Source organism: Manis pentadactyla, chromosome 3 (genome assembly GCF_030020395.1).
Source record: "Manis pentadactyla isolate mManPen7 chromosome 3, mManPen7.hap1, whole genome shotgun sequence".
NCBI classification, from domain to species: Eukaryota; Metazoa; Chordata; class Mammalia; order Pholidota; family Manidae; genus Manis; species Manis pentadactyla.
The window spans coordinates 106,832,336-106,855,546 of NC_080021.1; the positions used below are offsets into that span (position 1 = coordinate 106,832,336).

The following is a 23,211-nucleotide window of genomic DNA, read 5'->3' on the forward strand; positions in this document are numbered from 1 at the left end:
GGATATGTGAAATCATGACCTTTTTCCATTTAGTGTTATACTAAGAGTCATACATGAAAGGAATGGTAACTAGTCAGGACCTCACATTTCCAAAATGAAAAATATAACTGATAGAGAGGTATTTAAAAATTTCCTAGAAATCATTAATTCTAAAACAAAGTTCTCTCTGTTTGACTCTAGAAAACACAGCAGTGTTGAGCTTGAGGTATCACAGAAGCACAAATACTTGAGATTCAGGAAACTAACATTCCAACTCTGCTCTGGCTGACCCTGGGACTCAGGGACAGTCACTTAATTTTTCATAACTTTGGTTTTCTGCTCCATGCCCTTAGATTGCCTTAGAACGTTACTTTAACTTCAGTTGATTTGAAAAGTATTAGTGTTATATAAACTTTAAGTGTTATAAATAAAAGTATAAACTATTGTTTTAATTTCTGATTATTGTTATAATTAGTTAGCATTTTTCCTTCTTTCCCATGTTTTGATATTTTTCTTTTTCCCCAAATATTCATTCCATAGGGCATTACAATAGAAGAGTTTGACAGATTATCTTTCAATATGATTTTAATGAGCCCTCCATGTCAGCCATTCACAAGGTATGTATAATGATTTCTCTCTGTTGAGGAAGAGTACTTTTGAAGGACTCACTAAAATGCCATTTTCAAGCATGGACACTTTGAAGTCCAGCAGCTGCGTTTTCATTTTCATTGAAATTTTTCATCAATAATTCCTTTTACCTTCTCATATTTATAATTCAGCATTAATCATAAAGGAAATAGCAAATTACTGCCAAATGAGCAAAGTAATTTGGTCAGTAGTAGATATGCTGAGACTATATGAGGCTTCTTTTATACCTACTGAAGAGACAATATTTCTGATCCAAATTATCTTAAATTATTTAAACTAATAAGCATTCAAGGAATATCTTTGTAACACTGATTAGTCAAAGTAAATTCTCATAATAAATAATCAAGTCTAAATTACTTAACTCTAAAATCTAAAAGCTAGTCAAGAATATTTTTGTGAACTTTACATTTCTCAAAATTTATGTGTGCATTTAATAATTCTGACTTTTTGTAGCTGTGTTGCAAGTCATTTTCTTATTATATAATGTTTATTTGGCTGTGTTTCAGGAATTATGTTTTAGGTGAAATCATGACTAATCCATTTTCATTTAGATATCTTTAAGTATTTTAAATGATAATGTTAATAATAATTCTCTAAGTGTCTTACATGGAGTATGTCATTTAATTTAACAAGTGTATGGGATAGCCATTACTATTATCATTTTTCAGGTGAGAAACTGAGGCTTAGGGAAATTAAGTAACTTTTCTAAGGCCATACAATTAGAAAATGTCAGAGTCAGAGTGATCAATTATTTTATATATTCTTATTTAAGTATATAATATGATTTTAAGTGGGATATCATGTGTAATAAATATACCAATTTAAATGAATATTCTAATGCTTAGTTTCCATCTATGTTTTGATTTATTTAAACAGCTCTCTAGGAAATTCCCCAAGGATTTATTGCACACCTATATGGCAGGCATTGCTTTTGATGCTGTAGTTCCCACCCTTAAGGAGCTCATAGTTTAAGGGGAATGACTGACAAAGAATTACCTTATAAAGTAATATAAGCTATACAATAAGTGAGTACTGGAAGTGTTATGAGACTACAGAGGAGAAAATGACTTACTGCATACCTGGAGAGAATAATTCTTTTAGGGGTAATACCTGAACTGTGTCTGAAAATAGATTGGAGATTGATCAGAGAAGGCAGAGGATATTCCATGTAAAGATGGCTTCAAGCATATGCAAACCTGTGGACTGTTGACTACAGTAAGTAGAAGGTACAGAACAGAATGTAGTCCCAGCCCTGTGAAGCCTCATATATTACTGCAAACAGGCCCTCTTTATCTTCTCTACTGCTATTCCCAACGTATATTTGCTCAGTTCCAGCTGCTCTTGGCAGAGGCAACTGATTTTGTAGTACCATCTTCATTTGGAAGGCTGAGAGGAAAGGGACAGAGTAGGAAGAGCCCAAGATTTCTAATGAATCTGTTATAGTTGCTCTAATGTTCCATCTGAGCTTAAGATCCATGATTTTGACCTTCTTGTCAGGTATGAGAAAACTGACAAGTGAGGTGTCTTGCCTGAGGATTTCAGCCTCAGACAATTCACTTAATGGATTCCATGAGACGGAAAAAATGACAACAGAACGTTGAGGGTAAAAAGGGGCTCAATCCAAGCTTTATTCTCATGGTGGCAGGTTAAGCACTAGAATCATGTTCGCCTCTGCCCCAGCAAGCCCATCTCAGTCTCTGCTCCCCAGTCTCTGCTCTCTTCTCTAGGCTCCGCTCTCCTGCTTCCTCAGCCCTTAGCACCTGGCAGAACTCTTAATAGCAGTACAGGCAATAATCACTTATTGCCAATGGGTATGCAAACATGCGCCTGCGCAGTGGGCTAAGTCAACCTCATCTCTTGTATTAGCTGAGGATCCTGGCCATGGAACTTCCATTTTCTCTGCATGAGATCAAGTAATTTATTTGACTATGAAGCTATTAAGTAGGTCTAAATCCTGGTCCTCTGTTTCTACTAATCAGGCCCAATCCATATCTTCCTTTCTGCTTAATTCTTGATCATATTGAATCTTACTTGTAAGATAATTGCTACTCCAAATACTGTTTGTTGACATGACCTGTTTTGACCTAGTTTAACCAAGTTGCAACTTATGCTTGTAGAATCAACACTTCAGCTTAAGTCTCTCCTATTTACATTGAACAAGATTGTCTTAGTCTTACCTACTACTTTGTTCTGCTCAGATGGTGATTAGTTATCAGAGCCATCGACTGTATGGTGCCACCCTACCTGACCAGCTTGTATTTGAACTTTTGTTGTCTTATCTGGGGCAGAACAAAGTGTGTCATCAGCAAGTGTGTGTGTGTGTGTGTGTGAGAGAGTCATTCTTCAAGTGATTTTAAGAAAGTAATTGATTTTATTCTTTCTTCTTGTTCTTTGCTTCATGTAAGTTATTTGGCATATTGTTTTGTAATAAGTGTATTTATTAAGCAAGGATTTTTTTCTTTTTAATGGAATAAATGCACTTTGTTCTCTGTAGCAACAAGGATAATCATATTTTTCTGTGAGAACCAACTAATTTTAATTCTTTCAGATCTGACTTTTTAAAGTTGATTTGATATCTTTATGTAAGATTCCTGATGAATTTTATTTGTACTTTCTTTATCCCTTTAGAATTGGCCTGCAAGGTGATGTGTCTGATCCAAGGACCAATAGTTTCTTATATATTCTAGACATTCTCCCAAGGTAAAAACTTACTTTCCAGTGCAAACTTACCTTAAATTTAAAACTTTGTTTTTGGAACAATATGATGTTTGTCATTTTAGAGATTTAGAGATTATACATGCTGCCTTCAGGTACTTGTGCATGTCATGTATATTCTGTGATGGCTGATAAGGAGACTGCACATGTTTGCCAATTCTGTGGTTGCTACTACAGTGAGTGACAGGGAATTATAGCTTAATAGCCACGTTCTTTGCCTCTGCTCACAGGATTAATGCAAAAGATTCTAATGTTAGTGAGTGGTGTTACTAATGGCCTAGAATCTTGTGCTAACCCAAGAAACTTCCTTTCTGTGTTAATGGCAGCTCTTTGAATTTTGCAGTTCAGAGGCTTTGTGTGAACCCATGTTGTGAGATAAACTTCAGTGGAAACTAGCATTTCAAATGTTAACTTTATCAGGTGTGCCATGTTTATGGGGAAAAATGAATAAAATATGAGTTGTCTCCATCCCTTATAAAATTCTTTTATAAAAAGAGTTCAGAACATTACTTACCTCATATTTTCCACAAACAAGGATTTTCCTTACTTCTTTCTTTTTAGTAATGAGCTGTTTGACATTCCATTTGTTTTTGTTTCTTTTTAGATTACAAAAATTACCAAAGTATATTCTTTTAGAAAATGTTAAAGGTTTTGAAGTATCTTCTGCAAGGTAAAAACTGTGTTTGTCTTGTGTTTATCTTAGACTTGACATATATTATAGCAGGAGTTGTTGTGAAATAAAGATCTTAAAAATAAGCACATTTATTCTGACATTTAAATATGTTATATATTTTATTCACTAATATTAAGTTTGACTAATAATGTACGTATCACAGAATTAGGTTCAGCTGATTCTCTTCCATTTTGATATGTTTGAATTTTTCCAGAATAAGTGCTCATTTTAATGAGGATGATGTCTCAATTTTAGCTGCTTATATTGGTGCCTATTTCTTCAGAAGCAGGAATGTTTTCAATAAGAATTGGTCCTGTTGATAGGCATTTTCTGTCCTATGTTTAGATGGAAAAAGCAAGTCCTGTGTCAGAGCCCTGTCAGACGGTAGCCCAGCTGGGGAGAACACATCCAAGTCCCTGATTCGCTGCTGTCTGTAACAGTGCTCTCCCACCTGATTTTCTACAGATATAGCTCCATGCCCACAGCAAATTATCATCAGTAGATTAGTGGTTCTAACTCCCACCAGTTTGGATAAATAATCTGGCAGCTTTCTTTACTTGTAATAGAAATAATCTCCATCTTTTTCTAAGAAATGTATTCTCAAGAATTGGACTTAATAAAGATATAGGATCATTCACTTTCTAAGCAACTTGAGTGGAGGTACAGTTTTCACTTAAAATGAAGTTTTATATGTAGTATTTTATATAAGAATCCTATTTCTAACTATAGAGTGAAAACTTCTTTTTTCTTTCTTTATTCAGAGAGCTGTTAATACAAACAATAGAAAATTGCGGTTTTCAGTATCAAGAATTTCTATTATCTCCAACCTCTGTAGGTACCATAATTATAAACTCTTACATAGATTTTCCAAAGGGGCTTTGATTCAGTGTGGATCTATTTTGGCTATTATGAAGGTAAATCTTGAAATTTAGACATGGGTCTTACTTTCTAAAAAATATCATATATAGGCATATAGATTCATTTATACATATTTTATGAGAAATATATATTATATAGCTTGAAACTCATAGGAAATATATATATATTTTTTATGCACAGTAAATAAAGGGCAGTATGTTTTGAAAATATGTTATATTTGGTATTTTCAAACTAAATGTACTGCAGTTTAATAATGTTTCATAATAACCCAAAATAAAACCAAAATGAAGTTGTGAAAATTTTCTAATTACTTTTCTGGGACATACCATTAAAAAGCAACATTGCTTCTATTTCATGGTAAGAAATTGAAGTAATTGGTTCTGATAAGATATTTGGTAGATCTTTGACATTACATATATCACTGTCTATTATATCTTTTGTCATTGTGTTTGCTAGTCTGTCATCTTTAGACTATTATATAGTTCTTTGCCCTGAAATTAAAAGCAATCCCGCTTAAAAAATTAGAGGTGCATGTGCTGTGGAAATTGGCAGTATGTCTGATCTCTTCAAGATAAACTTCATAACTTCATATTTATTGCCTTTTAATTTTTATAATTTAGTGAATCCTCCCTTTTTAATAAAAGGAGGTAATAAGTAGCCAAGAATAGCTATACTTGAATTTTATGTTTTTATGAGTACTGTATTATCAATAATGAATGTAAAAATGTCTGTATAACTTCTTACCTGGAAAATATAAAATGAAAGTGATTTATATGATTCATCAGATTCAGTCTTTATTTTATTCAAATGAAACTATAAAGCAGTTGAAAAAGATTAAGAATTTGCTACAAAGAAATCTTCCAGAAATCAATAATAAAATTTGTTTTGGGTATACCAATATGAGTCTTTTTACTAGGTGCTAAATGTATATGCCACTTGTAACTTCCTGTAATAAGAAACTTCTCTGCTTTACTTGCAGTTTGGCATTCCAAATTCAAGGCTACGGTATTTCCTTATTGCAAAGCTTCAGTCAGAGCCATTACCTTTTCAAGCTCCTGGTCAGGTATTATTATTATCACTGTTTTAGTTATTTATCTATTGTAAATATATCTGTCTGATGATTTATTTCCATAGCTGCTTTGTCGAGGTATGTGTGTGTCCTATTGAGCCTGTGATGTAGACCATGCCCCAGGTCTTTCTCCTTGGCCTTTTTCTTCTCCTGATGCCACTTATATTGCTTTCACTAAACAGAAACTAACAACTTGCATCATTAGAAAAAAATACAAGTTAAACATTAAAAAAAAATACCATTCGTGCTGTTATCCTCCTTTTCTCCTTATAATTTCCCTCTGTTTATTATTTTGCATCTATCATTTTTTTCCCCTCAATGGAAGCCATTGACTTCTTTAGATAAAATTCACTTATGCTGCTTTAAAAATAGCTTGAGTATGTTGACACATTGGTTGCATTTTCTTTGAAGACAATGTTATTTAACCTTAATTGATTAAAATATAGTAATGATTAGTACATATAGTGATTAGTACAAGCTAGTGCTTAATTCCTATATATAGGACTGTAATTATGGAAGTAATTGTACATGCTTCTGTCAAAAATTAGTGTGGATATAGAGAGTTTCAGTGGTTCAGTGAATCTCTCCTAAACCACCACAGATAAGAACTCAAAAGTCATGTCCTACTAATAGGAGGTCACTAGAGTCATATGATTCCCCTGTAGTACAGTACCAATACATCTCCCTTTCCATAGTGGACAATTCCAAAAACAATGTATAAAGTATATTAACAAAGACTTCATCATTAAAAATTCTGGAACTATTTTTCTTTTACAAAATAGGGCTTTGTACATGGTAACATGGCTTTCAGGAACAGGATTTTTTTTTTAATTGGGCCCAGGAATAGAAATAACCTTTCAGGGTAAAAAGTGCTTTCTATTTTTAATTACTAATTTTCTTTTGGATCATAGGTATGTTCCAGTTTTTCTTTTTTAATGAAGGGATATGACAAACTTATCCAAAGGACGTATTCTGGAAATACTAATGTTGCTTTCTAACTTCTTTTCCAAATATAATGCTATATCTATTTTTATTATACTTCCTATTACTTTGTTGAATGTTTTTGTTAATAAATACAGAAAGCAATAACTCCATGAAATATATCATCTGTAGCCTGATGACACTATAGCTATATTGATGAAAAAATTGTAATAATTTGTATAAATGTAAGTAAACCACACTTTCTTTTTAATGATAACTCTATAAAAGTTAAAGAGATTTCTTACATAATGCTGACTCGATGTTATTAATTTATCTTTTATTTTTAATAAAGCTTTTCACAGGTTGGGTATTTTTACTTAATGCCAGGTACTGATGGAGTTCCCTCAAATTGAATCTGAACATCCGCAGAAACATGCAATAGATGTGGATAATAAAATCGAAAGGAAGAAAATTGAACCAAATATTTACTTTGATAGCAGCAGACAGTGTTCTGGAAAAGGGGCCATTCTTTTTAAGCTTGAAACTGCAGAAGAAATTGACCGGAAACATCAGCAGGACAGTGATTTATCCGTGCAAATGCTAAAAGATTTTCTTGAAGATGACATTGACATGAATCAGTACTTCTTACCACCAAAGTCACTGCTGCGATATGCTCTGTTGTTAGACATTGTTAAGCCCACTTGCAGAAGATCCATGTGCTTTACAAAAGGGTAGGTTTTAAAGAGACTTTCTATTCATGCTATATCCAAAATAACCAGGTTTTTATTACTATTTCTTCTTTTAGTTCTTTGCAAAACAAGGAGCATTTTATTAAATGTTTCTGCTAGAATAATTTTTTTTTTGTCCTTGATTGCCTGCTTTCATGTTCCAATAGAATGCATGAGTGAAAATTCCTTCTGGCAGAACATTATGTGCACAACCCACAAAAGTGCTCATGAAAGACAATGCCATTTGTTGGGTGACCTTCACAGGAACTTAATTACCCATGGTGGAAACATGGTTTCTATAGATGGTGAATTACTAACTTTTTAGAATCTTTTTTTTATGGCACATCAGACCTCAAAAATTTATGTGTACTCTTATGATGAATGTATAAGAAGAAATTAAATTTTAATATCAATAAATAGTTGAGTCATCTAGTGATGTTAGAGCACATTTAAATTTTATTTTGAGTTTTAAAATTAAGTAATATATTCTCATCTTTCAAAATTCAAAAGGTTCACTAAGAATATGAGACTCCCTTTCACTTCTGTTTCTTGGCCATCTAGCATCCCTCCCTCCATGCAACCAATGATTTCAGTTTACTATCTAATCTTCCAGAGGTATTATGTGTGAAGGTATATTTAAACATATGTGTACATTCTTTATTCTTCTTATAGGTAAATAGTAGCATACTTTATGCATATTTTCCCTTTCTTTTCATTGCACATATAAATTGCGTATTATTCCATACAAATTTTTCTATTCTCATGATATAGGTATATTTCTTTTATGGCTTACCTTTGAGTTATTTCTTAAATAGTAATATATTTTTCATCAATTTTTTAAAACCTAGAAAGAAAGGGAAAATTAAGCCTTTCCAGAAAATTTTGTAAAAGATCCTTATCTCTGCTTTGTTAATGCCACTCAGCCTCATTTGATAAGTAGTTGTATGATTTGAAACTTCAAGCCTTCTCTTTTTACCTACTAGATAGCTGTCTTGCATGAGACACTATGTCCCTGATTCAACCATACCAGACTCATTTTCATTTTATCATGCTCTGCCCTTGTACTTCTAGAGGAATGGGTTTATTGTTTTCTATTACCTTAAAATACTTTACTCAGCTGTTGTCTCTTTCCAAGTCCAATAGATTCTGTTCAGGACTCTCATAAAACAAGACTTATCAATTTTGTGATAAGACTTATCAAAAAACAACCTTGAAATTCTTTTGTAAGTAAAAATGTGATATAAAAGAAACCTTACTACAAAAGTCTAGTATACATAATATAAACATACGTGTGTGTGTGTTAGATAAGAAAACAGTTGGCAAAAAACTTTTTCCCTGGTTTGACTTTCTTTCATCTGTATTTTTAATTGATCTATAGGAAAAAAGATAATGATAATAATGCTGAGTAATGAGCTTGGCAATAATCATAGGGGAAGAAATACTACTAAGACCTTGTGTTTCTGTAGTGTTTTATACTTTCAATACAATTTTTTATACAGTGGTCTCCTATTAAAAAGAGTAAAAACCTACTGCACTACAGTAACAGGCAGACTCACGTTCAGTGGGCCCACGTTTGTCATGGTTCTGGAGGGTAGGGCTGTCAGTTTATGAGGAGAAATGATGGTTCTGGCATTATAAAAAATAGCAGCAATTTATTTTCACTTATATAGCAGTTTAATGTGACAGGAATGCCAATATTAAATAGGATTTGGATACAAAGTCATAAAAATGCATACTTTCTAGTGATGAACATTAAAAAATGATAATTAATACAAAGAAATGACAGTAATACATAGTTCAAAATGTATTTACACAACTCAAAAAATGATGTCAAGTTTAGTGTCGGAGAAGCTGAAACAGAGATCTTTCTATTTCTTTTACCCCGTAATTTTTCAATTAAAAAGCATATTTATATGATATCACTCAGAATGTTTCAGAAGCATGTAACTATATAATTTATTCAAGAAATACTTAAGAAATTTATTGTTAACAAATATATTAGATGCTGCTTAATATTTGTGTTAATTTTTCAGTTATGGAAGCTACATAGAAGGGACAGGATCCGTGTTACAAACTACAGAGGATGTGCAGGTAAAATACATACTTTAGAACTAAAATATTTGAAAACTATTTTTAGTAAAACTATGTTTGTTATTTAAAATTTGAGAATGTTAAAATAACATGTTCAACTGGGAATGAGCACATATATTATTCATATATATATTTTTATATGTAATACTTCATTATAAATTATAGAATAAATATTTTCTTTTTCTTGTTGCTAGATAGGTGTTTATATTCAAATTATGTTTTATATATTTGCTTATTCTAAGCTTTTGTATTTCTTTTTATTCTGTGGTAATGCACTGGAAATTGAAATGCAACATGCAGTAGTTAATGTTCTCTAAAATTATGCACAAATATTTTAATATTGGAGTCTTTCTTTGGATCACATACCAAAAAATTGCCTTTTAGGGAAAACAATCTACACCTAGTAAGGTTCTTTATTAATAGTTAAGTTGTAAATTCATGGTTAAGTAAAAGCTTGATATATTACAAGTTTTATACCTTTAAATAATTTTGAAGTGAAACCACATTATCTTTTATACTGATTTAAACCATTACTGTTAGTAAAATTTACTATGGTAAAAATCCTATCAGAGGCAAATGAATGTTGGGATTTGAGAAGTCATATTTACTAAATATATTTTATCATTTTTAAGGAAACAGTTTAATATGACAAATTGATTATAAACAGTAAACATTTTAATGATCTACTTTTTAGCAACATTAAGTTGACTTCATTGGTTGATCAAGTTTCTTTTTTGTATCTTTCACTGTATTTCTTTTATGTTATATTGTCCTTTATTGTTTATATTCTTATGATTTATTTTTAAGGGATCAAAATGACACATACAATGAAAGTATCCTTACCTGTTTAACATTAAGTCTTTCATTTTAAAACATTTCATTTTCAAAGTTTATATTGCTGTTGATGAGCCAATTCTGTAGTTTACTGTAGAGACATTTTGCCCTGTGCCGTTAGACTATATGTCCATTGTTTTAAACTGTCTCACAATAGATGATCTTCTCTTAGTAAATCTCATTGCACTCTTCTTTATCTGTTGTATTGAATGTTTTCTTACAGATGGAGAATATCTATAAATCCCTTCCTAATTTGTCACAAGAAGAAAAAATAACAAAATTGTTAATGCTTAAACTTCGATATTTTACTCCTAAGGAAATAGCAAATCTCCTTGGATTTCCTCCAGAGTTTGGTATGTGGCATCCATGAGACCCCAGCTTTCATTTATTAAAATCCCCAAAATTTATTAGGGACCCATGTGACTCATGTATGTTTCTCATATGAAGAAACACTTGCCTGGACAGATGGATCTAAGCAACATTTCTTTCCTGATCATACCATTTTTGACGTTTCCCTTCCCTCTTCTTTCCACTTTGGTTCATAATAACCTGTCTCAGTCCATTGCCTTCAGACTCAATTCTCCTTCTCCCCTTACTGCAGTAATGGTCCTGAGTGGTTTTCAGGGACAGAGGGGCCGAATCAGCAATTTCTGCAATTCCTCACCTCTCCCACGGATGGTGGTTAATGGCATCTCTTTCTTCAGCTTATTTTCTTGCTTCCAGAGAGCCTGTTCTAATAGCCCCACACTAGATCTTGTGGAAGAATGCCTAGGATTGTTGTTTTTTTATTAAAGAAGTTAAAAGGCAGTTGAGGAATTTTTTTCTTTTGTTGGTGGGGGATGTATTTGTATTTATTCTCTTCAAACATACATTCTTGTCTATTGTGTTCCTTTGTCCTTCCCTTCAAGGTTTAAGTGGCGAGAAGAGAAGGTAGAGAGTGTTCTAGGAGGGAGTTTTCCTAGTGGAAGGAAAAGGGGACTCAGGAGCATTTATGCCAGAACCGACAAAGGATTAGGGGATCTGAAGTCGGGAATCTCAAGAACAAAAATGAAGATTCAGTTGTAGAGTGAGAGGGACAAAGTCTGAATTCCTTTTGCAGCCCAAGAAATCCAGGGATTGTTTGTATTAAGGGATTGGACACACTGTCTTTGCTTCTTCAGCCCCAGGCCCTCCCTGATCCCACTGTCTTGGAGCCAGTGCTTTCCGCTATACAGTGCCATGAGTTTGTTAGGCTGGGGCATGTGTTCCGAGTACCTGGCTCATAGGAAGAGGGGAGGACAGACCTCCCTAACATGTTCCCAGGACTATACAAGGAGGGAATGTGTTTTTGATAACTGTGGGTGTTTGAATGCAGAAAGGCCAAACTTTGCTAAATTTAATGTTGTTGTTATATTAATACAGTACTAATCTTGAAACACACAGTGGATTAAATAGATCATGTTTTATATTTTAAATAATGGATTTACAGGTGAGGTTTTGGAGTACATGCTTTTGTACATTGGGGACAAACTGACAATATGATTTTTCTACCCTCTTGGTAGTTGATTTTCTGAGCATAGTCAGAGCAACCAGGTTTATTTTGTACTCTGCTTTTTTCTTGGTGATCTCATTCAGTCACAAATATCATGGGGAGTGTTATTTTAAGAAAAACACAGACTTTCTTTGTCTTACGTTTCTGTCACAAAGTGAGTGAGAACATCACAAAACAAATAAAGGGCTGAGGATTGGACTCAAGAATTTAATTCCCAGTCTGCTTTCGTGGTTACTATTTTTTTCTTTTTTAGGATGAGCAGTCAAAGGCACTTTCCATAGTACCAAAGAGAGAAAAGAGATTTACTGTCTAATAACAACTAATTCATAAGTTTTATTTGAGTGCTTGTTTTTTTCAAGTAGTAGTACTGAATACTGCAACTTAGCATGGACCCCAGAGTCAGACTGATTAAGTTTAAATCCCAAATCCACCTTAAGCACTCTCTGCTTTAGTTTACACATCTGTAAAATGGGGATGATTGCAGCACCAACTTCATAGGGTTGTTGTGACATTTAAGTGAGTTAACATATGTCAAATGTTTACACCATATCTGTCCCAAAATATAAAAATTTTTAAGTGTCAGCTTTTTTTCAGTGATAAGCATTTATTTGCTTTTATAGCCTTTACTTCATAAATAATTTTTCTCATTTTAAAGATTTAGATGGGCAAAATAGGAGTTTTCAGAGCTCTTTGAAAATATATGTGTAATATATACAAGAAAGCTTTTTAAATTGTTTTAAATTTGAAATATGTGGTATATATAATCAGGATTGCCTGATGTCTCCATTGAGCAGCACTGTGACAGAACTGTCCTTCACATGTGTTTGTAACATTATTGACACTGGGTCCAAAATGGCATTGTTTGAGCTGGGTGTTCCCTGGCAATGACGGATTTGCATCGATTCTTCTGCTCATTGTATCCTGGCACTCTTTGTGACTAGTGGCCATGCAATTGTGAGATGGCAGTCTTTGGAAGAGAGGGACACTAATCTATACTTACTCAATGAAAGGTGCTATTTTGACCTCATTAGTTCTATGTTTCTTTGTTTTTGAAGATGATCATTATTTTTAATTTAAGTTTTTTAAATACTCACCTTTAACTTAAAATATTATGTAATATTTTCCCATAAGCTAGTTAGGGTTTTATATCTATATCTTTATATAAGATACACATACACACATACATAGTTTTTGCAAATCTGACTTGTTTCTTTTCAAACCTTTCTTCCCCTCTGATGTAATCTTCATGTTACAAAATGCCAACCCTGGCTTATTGTAAAAATCTGTTTGTAGATTTATTTATACCTTTGGTTACTTAGAACTAAATAATTTTTGAGATGACTAATGTGCTTGCCTAAGACCTATTATCTTTATAATAGGAATTTTATGATCATGCTCAATTGCAAATACAGTTTTATTATGGTAATCACTATTATTTTATTGCAGTACATGTCAAGTGTTGATGAAGCAACTTTATCATAATCAACACTACCTTCTAGTCCTCACAAGTATATGAAATTTTGCTGTTCCTCATGCTCTTTATTTCCTTCATTTTTTATCTAATTTGTTTTTCCTTTATTTAATTGCTATGCCAAAGATTACTGAATATAAAATTCTGGCATTGTAACTAACATTACCCTGTAAGCTTCTTTTGCATAGACAATCTTTTATGTTGATATTTGCAAGGTTTTGTTCTAGCAAATGTAGTATCTGTAGGCCATTTTCTTTTGAAAAAGAATGTAGCAAATAGAAGTCTTAACACAAGAACATCAATTTGTGGAAGTAGAATATGAAAAAACAACTGTAGGGGGCTTGTATCTGGGATGTATAAAGGACTCTTCCAACTCAGCAATTAAAATAAAAATAATCTAATTTAGAAATGGGCAAAGGATTTGAAGATATTTTTCTGAAGAAGATGGACAGATGGCCAAAAAGCACATGAAAAGATATTATGTCCACCATCGTTAGTTATTAAGAAGCTGTAAATCAAAACCACAGTAAGATACCACATTACAAAAAGACAACAGTGTAGACAAAGATGTGGAGAAATCGAATCCTTTATATACTGCTGGTAGGAGCATAAAATTGTGTGCGTGCTTTGGTAAACAGTCTTACAGTTCCTCAAACATTAGACATAGAGTTACTGTGTATCAACACAAAAATTTATGCATAATGTTCTTATCAGGATTATTCATTCATAATAATAATAAAATAGAAATAACCCAATGTCTATCAATGGATGAAAGGTTAAATAAAATGTGGTATACCCATAAAATAGAATATTACTTGGCCATAAGAGGAATGAAGTATTGGTATATGCTGTAACATGAATGAACCTTGAAAACATTACACTAAGTGAAAGAATGCAGAGAAAAGGACAGCATATTATGTAGTTCTATTTATATGCAAAGTTCAGAATAGGTAAATCTGTAGAAACAGAAAGTAGATTAGTGGTTGACAGGCAGGGAGAGAAGTGACTGCTAATGGGTACTGGCTTTGCTTTTTTTATTTTTAATAGATGTATAATTACTATAACATTGTATTAATTTCAGGTGTACAGCATAATGATTAAATATTTGTATATGTTGTGAAATTATCACCATAATAATAAGCCTAGTTAATGTCTACCACCATACATAGTTACAAAATGTTTTTCCTTTTTTTTTTTTTTTTGGGTGAGGACTTTTTAATGTTTTCTTGGAAACTTTCAAATATTCAATACAGTAATTCAGTATTCTTAACTATAGTCACCATGCTGTACATTATATCCCCATGACTTATTTATTATATAGCTGGAAGCTTGTGCCTTTGAATGCCTTCACCCATTTTGCCCCCAACCCCTTGCTCTGCAACCACCAATCTGTTCTCTGTATGCATGACCTTGTTTTGTTCATTTAAAAAATTTGTTCATTTGCTTTGTTTTTTAGATTCTACATATGAGAGAGATCACATGGTATTTGTCTTTTTTTGCTGTCTGACTTACTTCACTTAGCATAGTGCCCTCAGGGTCTATCCATGTTGTCCCAAATGGCAGGATTTCACTTTTTTTTTTTTTTGGCTGAATAGTATTCCATTGTGTATGTGTGTGTGTGTGTGTGTGTGTGTGTGTGTGTGTGTGTGTGTGTGTACATACATACATACCATATCTTCTTTTTCTATTCACCTATCAGTTGACACTTAGGTTGTGTCTACATCTTGATTATCATAAAATAATGCTGCAATGAACATGGAGTACAAATATGTTTTCAGATTAGTGTTTTTGTTTTCATCAGATAAACACCCAGAAGCAGAATTGCTAGATTATGTGATAGTCCTATTTTTAATTTTTGGAGGAACTTCCATACTGTTTCCATAGTACCTGCTCTAATATTCATTTCCACCAACAATGCACAAGAGTTTCCTTTTCACCACGTCTTTGCCAACACTTGCTATTTCTTATTTTTTTGATAATAGTAATTCTAACAGGTATGAAATGATGTCTTTGGCAGCTTTGATTTGCATTTTGTAGGTGATTAGTGATGTTGAACTTCTTTTCATATGCCTATTGGCCTTCTTTATGTCTTTTTTGGAAAAACGTCTGCTCAGGTCCTCTGCCCATTTTTTAATTGGATTTTTTTGTGTTATTGAGTTATGTATTAGTTCTTTATATAATTTGGATACTAACTCCTTATCACATATGTAATTTGAAAATATTTTCTCCCATTCAGTAGGTTGCCTTTTATTTTGTGATGATTCCCTCTGCTTTGGTGTGCAGAAGCTTTCTAGTTTGATGTAGTCCCACTTATTGATTTTTGCTTTTTTTACATTTTCTTTTGGAGTTACATCCAAAAAATGTTAAGGAGCTTACAGCCTGTGTTTTCTTCTAGGAGTTTTATGGTATCAGGTCTTAATGTTCAAGTATCTAATCTATTTTGAGTTAATTGTTGTATATGGGATACAATGGTGGACAAATTTCATTCATTTGCTTATGTATGTTCAGTTTTCCTACCACCATTACTGAAGAAATTATCCTTTACTCCCTGTGTATTTTTGGCTCCTTTATCATAAATTAGTTGACCATATATGCATGGGTTTTTTTCTGGGCTCTCTATTTTTTTCTGGGCTCTCTATTCCAACAGAGTTGGAAGAGTCCTTTATACATCCCAGATACAAGCCCCCTACAGTTGTTTTTTCATATTCTACTTCCACAAATTGATGTTCTTGTGTTAAGACTTCTATTTGCTACATTCTTTTTCAAAAGAAAATGGCCTACAGATACTACATTTGCTAGAACAAAACCTTGCAAATATCAACATAAAAGATTGTCTATGCAAAAGAAGCTTACAGGGTAATGTTAGTTACAATGCCAGAATTTTATATTCAGTAATCTTTGGCATAGCAATTAAATAAAGGAAAAACAAATTAGATAAAAATTCAAATTAGATGAAAAAAGATTTCAATTGATCTTTGAGTCTGTTTTCATGCCAATGATGCTGTTTTGATTACTATAGTTTCATAATATAGTTTGAAAGCAGGGATTCTGATGCCTCCAGCTTTGTTTTTCTTTCTCAAGTTTGTGTGGCTATTCGGGGTCTTGTGGTTCCATGCAAATTTTAGGAATGTACATTTTATTTCTGTGAAAAATGCCTTTGGAATTTTGATAGGGATTGCATTAAATCTGTAGATTGCTTTGGGTAGTATGAACATTTTAGCAATATTAATTCTTCCAGTCCCTGAGCGTGGACTGTATTTCCATTTATTTGTATCTTTAATTTATTTCATCAATGTCTTAATGTTCAGTGTAAGTGTACCTCCTCCTCCTTCTTTAAATGTATCCTTGGTATTTTATTCTTTTTGATGCAGTTGTAGAGGGGATTTCTTTTTGATAGTTAGTTGTGAATGTATAGAAATAGCAGATTTTTGTATATTGATTTTGTATCCTACAACTTCACTGAATTTATTTGTTTTAACAGCTTTTTGGTGGAGCTGTTAGGGCTTTCTGTATATAATATCATGTCAACTGTAAATAGTGATAGTTTTATTTCTTACTTTCCAGTTTGGATGCCTTATATTTCTTTTTCTTGCCTGATTGCTCTGGCTGGGACTTCCAATGCTATATTGAATAAGGGTGGCAAGAGTGGGTATCCTTGTCTTGTTTCTGATCTAAGAGGAAAATTTACAGCTTTTCACTGTTGAGTATGATGTAGATTCGCTTTCTTTTTGAGGTGATGAAAGTTCTGGAATTAAGTAATGGAGATGTATGCAAAACTCTGTGAATGTACTAAAAACCACTGAACTGTACCCTTTTAAAGGGAGAATTTTATAGAATGTGAATTGTATCTCCATAAAGTGTATTAAATAAAACTGTGAAATATGGTATCCTCTGCTTTTCTGAAAATGCATGAATATACAGATTTCTCTGAGTGCTGTGGATGTTATGCATGTACATATGTGTATGCTGAGCATAATATGATAGGTACTGTGTTATGACAGTATGATATTGTATAGTTGATGTAATGTCAAATATTTTTGGCTCCAAATTCTCATTTGTTAATTGAATTCATAGAGATTTTAGAGACTTACTTACATAAATGACCACTGTTCTCTTACTAAGGATACATCCTTTTATCTCTGGAAGTTAGTATTGCAAATAATTATATTAAAAATTGTTCTGTCTCTTTTCTAGGATTTCCTGAGAAGATAACAGTGAAACAACGTTATCGTCTACTTGGAAATAGTCTCAATGTTCATGTAGTAGCTAAACTAATCAAAATACTGTTTGAGTAATTTAAAAATTATTCTGAAAGATCACAATATTCTCTCATATTCAGATATGATATGGATTCTGAAATTCGTTTTTGAACTGATACAATTCAACTAAATTATCTTAATCTTGCTTTAATAAAAAATTTGGATTTACAACAGAAACACCAATTTGTTTCCTTAAATCTATATTACTGGGTTTTGTAAAGTGCAGATTATTATTATGCTTTAAGAGAATATATTTTCATCTAAAATTGTTAAGTATGAATGTAAAATATTTTCTTTCTAATATGGTATAGATAAATTTAAGAACATTAGAATTTTAATGTCTACATGAATATTTTATAAAATGCTATAACATGCATATTATAATGAACTGAGAAATTTTGTTTTGTATGTTAAAGAAGTTGCTTGTGAATCCTATCTTTTTACTTTTATTAGATCATTATTTCTGATTCTAAAATGATTCTAATAGTAGCTAGTTTCAAATATTGAATATTTTACTTAATTCCAATGCTTTAAGCATTCTTTTATTTTATCTAAACAAATGCATATAGTATTTTAAACCAAATTATCATCATTCACCTTATACAGCAGTGAAAAAAAATGTCATAAAAAATAATCCTAAATTCTTTACCCTTTCGATCAGAAAGCCACAGAAAACGTAGATGGACATTCTCTAACTGTATTTAATTCTCCACTGGAGACGTAAAACTCATTCTCTTCATTTTTACTACATCCCTTTGGTTTGCTGCTATCAGAGCTTTTCCTCCTCAGCTTTTTGTAAGTTGAATTTGCCATTCTAAGTGATGTAGCATAGCATTAAGATTTAGGGAGGAATGTCTGTCCTCTGAAACCTTTCCATATGACTATTCTGTACATTAACTTTCATAACTTAACTTGTCTCTCCCTCTCAGGTAGACTTCTAGAAATGAGAATTTCTAATCAGACTAAGTATTGCATCATAAATTCTGTGGTTTTGACTTCAGTGATAAAAGCAAGTGACAGAAAATAAATGAAAAGAAGTAAGACCAGAAATTGTATCACAGAATTTTAATTCATATTTTTATTCTTAAAAATCAATTATTCTGATGTGGAGAAATTGGAAAGTTATGCATTGCTGGTAGGAATATAAAGTGTTGCAGCCACTGTAGAAAGTAGATGATGATTCCTTTTAAAAAGTTAAAATTACCATGTGATCCATCAATTCCACTTTAGGTATATACCCAAAAGATTTGAAAGTAGGGATTCAAATAGTTAATTGTGCACCAGTGTTCATAGCAGCATTTGGCAATAGCCAAAAAGTGGAAACAAAGTGTCCATCGGTAGATGAATAAACAAAATATGGTGTATTTATGCAGTGCAATATTATTCAGCCATAAAAAGGAAGGAAATTCTGACACATCCTACAATGTGGATGAACCCTGAAGATATTATGCTCAGTGAAATAGGCCAGATGCAAGAGGACAAATTTTTTGTAATTCCACTTAAGTGAGGTATGTAAAAGAATCAAGTTCATAGAGACAAAGTAGACTAGAAGTTATCGGGGTTTAGGGGGCCTGGGGAATGGGAGTTTAATGGGTACAGAGTTTCTGTTTGTAGTGGTAACAAAGTTCTGGGGATGGAGGGATGGTAGTGATGGTTGCACAACAATGTGAATGAACTTAGTGCCACTGAGCTGTATACTTAGAAATGTTCAAAGTGGCAGATATTATGTACATTTTACCACAAATAAGAAAGACGCATTCCTCACTGTTTTTTCAGAAGAATTATAAATATGGACATAGGAAGCTGTAGGTGAATGCATATATTTATCAACCATCACTACGTACATTTTTGTACATATGTTTAAGACAAACCTCATTTCAAGTCTCATAAATTTTAGTATATGGCAATCTGAAATTACTTTGGCATACTTTCACTAGGTTCTCCCCACTGCTGAAAGATTCTTACCAGTGAAAAGGTTCCAAGTTTTACCGTGATTATGCTGTAATTTTAGTGTCCTATGCCTCACTGAGCAGTGTTACACAAAGTAAGTGTTGAGTTAAAGTGCATCAACTATAAACACAAGGAAGCTGATAGAGACACTTGGTTCCTAACTGAAGGACAAACTGTTGCTTTGTGAAATTTTTTAGTACTGAAATGTATTAATGGGCAGATGGGGATTCTTGCTGTTATTTCATAATTGAAAATATACAGTAGCAAGCATAAAACTCACACCTTAATGGAGATCTATTTTCTAGAGTGTCATATAATTAACATGTATATACATGCATAATTAATTTAGAAAATGTCATTTTATTGAATGCCCACCATATGTTATTGGTAATAAATAAGCATAAAATTTGCCCTGGAAATTCTGTTTTTTGATATCTGGACTTATTGTAAATTTATTTAATACTTTGCGGAATATAGCCTTTCCTTTAAAAAAGAACTATATGCAATGTAGTCTCTGCCATATCTAATGGTAAACTGGTTTTTCATTCTTTTTGTGTTACTTGTGCTCTTTTAAGTGGTTTGCCAAATGTTTATTACCCTACCTCATATTTTTAGTACATTTTCTGGACCCAAAAATGATAAGAGATAATCAAGTGAATAAATGCAAACAAAATGGATCATATTGGAAAATGGTTTTGAAGAGGATATGGGTAGTTATTAGAGGAGAAGGAACCAGAGCTTGATAATCAATCCTTAGTGGCAGGCAACAGAGCCAAATGACAGAAGGTGGGGTGTGAGTCACCCTATTACTGAGGGAACGGCTGACCCTTTTCAGAGGACCCTGATTATTGTGTTCTGGCTATTAAATCAGACCTTCAGAGTGGGCACTACCCTGTGCCTTAAAAAATGAGAAAATACCTCTCACTACCAGCCAACTTGCTTCTCCTTACAAGATAGAGCCTTTTGAGAAGACAAAACAGTGGTTAAAATCGTGAAAGTTGAGAAACTACCCAGCACTGTTTAAAAAAACTTGAGGGTAGAGGGTAAAAGTCATTAACAAAAATCACAGTCTGTCCTTTGCTCAAATCTCAACCTAGTTAGGGTCATAAGTTATTAAATTGGAGGCTTTTGAGGATAGTAAAATGAAGCTAAAGACAAATGAAATTGGTTTTTAATTCTAGCCATAACAGTACCGAATAAAGCAGCAGCTGTTGGGGCAGCCAAGCTCCAGCACATACCGCAGGATGCATGCTGCAGGCCTGCTGTTGTGTCCACATCCAAACCAAAGCAGCTCTGGTTGCTCTTTTTGTTTTGATAACTGTACAATTTAAAATAAAAATTTAGAATCAGGTGGTTCCAAAATTAGCCAAAGTAACAAACACAATAAGGATCTTATTTTAAGCTTGTTAAAACAAAGTCAAGTTTATTTTCCTGAGTTGGTTATGATACTGAAAAAAAGGTTTACTTTTCATAATTTGGTCTGTAACTTGGAACTCTTGACTGTTAACAGCACACTAGTTATAAACTGACCTACTGTTAGTAAGCTTTGGACTTTGAAACTAAGTGAGGGTCATATGATCTCAGCACTCTCTCATAGCCTGTGATTGAACTCATTGTATAATTTTTAGTGACAGCCTTTGTACCTCTCTGTAGTAGAACTCCCTTCCTTTCAAATTCTTCTGTCAAAATGCCCTGCATATAGCTGTCATATCAACTTCTTAACACGCACCTTTCCAGATCCACCACCAATCCAGCCTCTTCTTTCACAATTCATCATATTCACCAAGATGTCTAGTTATGCCTAACATATTTCATTTGGGGATGTCCCTTTACATATTTTGTTAAAAGGCATCCTATACATGTGCCTCAACCTCAGTTTACACCAGTCAACCTGCAACACCATTTTTCCTCTCCTGTCACTCCTTCACTTTGCTACTAAATTTTTTTAAAGTCAGTTTAAAAAAAATCCATTTTATAGCTTTTCTGTCTTCATTTCTTTCTTTAGGACTTCCAAGAACATTTTACACTTAGATACTGAAGTTCTTCAAAATCTTATGCAACCATGACCCAAACTACATTACTATTTTTATCTTAATATGTAAGTTTTTCCTTTTAAATTGATTTTTTCAATAAGTATGAGCATGTGCAAGAACTTTTTTGGCTTTTCTCCCCAAGTTCTCAAATAGACATGTTATAATTACCATAGGTTCTGAGTCTTATTTTCAGTTACATCCAACACTTACAACTCTCCATCAAGTACACCATACTTGATTCCTAAAGCTTCCAAAATCTTTTTTTTCTGACCAGTATGCATTTCAATGAAAAATTTCAAAAATACTAGAAGATAGGAAGTTAATTTTCTCATAGAACCTTTAAGTACTAGGATGTTCTCATTTCTTGTACATACTATGAGCTCATTGTTTAAGGATTTGCACTGTATTTTATTTTATTTACATCTTTATGTCTATTCGCATCAGGGCAGATTTAAATTATAAGTTTAAATAGGGAACATATTTCTTTAGCCAAGCTGGCTGCATAATCAGATGAAATCACCTAAAGAGTACAAAGAGACAGACAGGAGAGCAGAGGTTTGGAGCTGAATTCTTATCTGTTCTGAAGATTCAAGCCTTAGGTTTCCCAGCCCTTCACTGTCCAAGTCATTTTTCTCAGAGATCTCACCCTTTCCTACAACTTCTTCTTTTTTGCCCATGACAGCCAGATGTCTCCATATCTGATATTTTCCTAAGCCCTGTTCTAGAATTTTATGCTGGGCATTTTTAACCTGAATATCTTCCTGTCACATCAAATGGTATATTTAAAAACTAATTAACCATCCTCCATTCTAAAGTCGGTCCCATTTGTGACTAATTTCAATGCTTCTCTTTATGGTACTGCTTGTCTCCCAGTCTCCCAAGTTCAAACTCCATCAGCCAAGATCATCCTCCCCTCTTTCTTACTCTATTTCAATTGATCAACTTCTGTCAATAAAGTAGGCTTCTCAAGGATGTTTCCCTGAGCCTTCATTTTAGGAAAACTGAGAAAAAGTCCCTTTAAAATCTCAAAATATACATGCATATTTGTAGCCAGATCTGTATGCTTGGCTGAACATGAGGACATCTAATAGATTTTAGCTTCCTCAGTTTAATCTAGAATGAATATATTTTTACTTAAAATAGTTATTTTGTTCACTTAGCTAGTTCCTTATGCAAGTACACACAAAGGATTGAGAATACCTAATAGAATATGATACTTCTTATGTGGCAGATATAAGTCAAGTTTGCTATTTGACAGTTCATCCTGTGGATGAATAGACAATAAGCTGGATATTTGCTATGGTTTGAATTGGTTTTAAATGAAAAATATTCCATGTTTTAGAGAATGGAAACTTCCAGGAGGGCTTGTTACTTTTCCACGGTTTTAATTTTTATTTTTCACAGCTACCTTCCCAGCAACCAAAACTACC

General features: G+C 32.9%; 1 protein-coding gene across 3 annotated transcripts in view; it reads left to right on the plus strand.

The window, feature by feature from the left end:
* TRDMT1 (tRNA aspartic acid methyltransferase 1) overlaps positions 1-20,158 on the plus strand; it is a 58,645-nt gene extending 38,487 nt beyond the window's left edge. For 2 of the 3 annotated variants that reach the window (XM_036889050.2, XM_057498262.1), the window contains exons 3-11: positions 520-596; positions 3,256-3,327; positions 3,947-4,012; positions 4,777-4,846; positions 5,874-5,957; positions 7,272-7,615; positions 9,646-9,703; positions 10,761-10,890; positions 17,734-20,158. In XM_036889050.2, coding sequence (XP_036744945.2) covers positions 520-596; positions 3,256-3,327; positions 3,947-4,012; positions 4,777-4,846; positions 5,874-5,957; positions 7,272-7,615; positions 9,646-9,703; positions 10,761-10,890; positions 17,734-17,834 — 1,002 coding nt within the window. In that variant the 3' untranslated portion in view covers positions 17,835-20,158. The remainder of the gene's footprint in view (positions 1-519; positions 597-3,255; positions 3,328-3,946; positions 4,013-4,776; positions 4,847-5,873; positions 5,958-7,271; positions 7,616-9,645; positions 9,704-10,760; positions 10,891-17,733) is intronic. The other variant, XM_036889059.2, reaches the window with a different exon arrangement.
* The last annotated feature ends 3,053 nt before the right edge of the window (positions 20,159-23,211 follow it).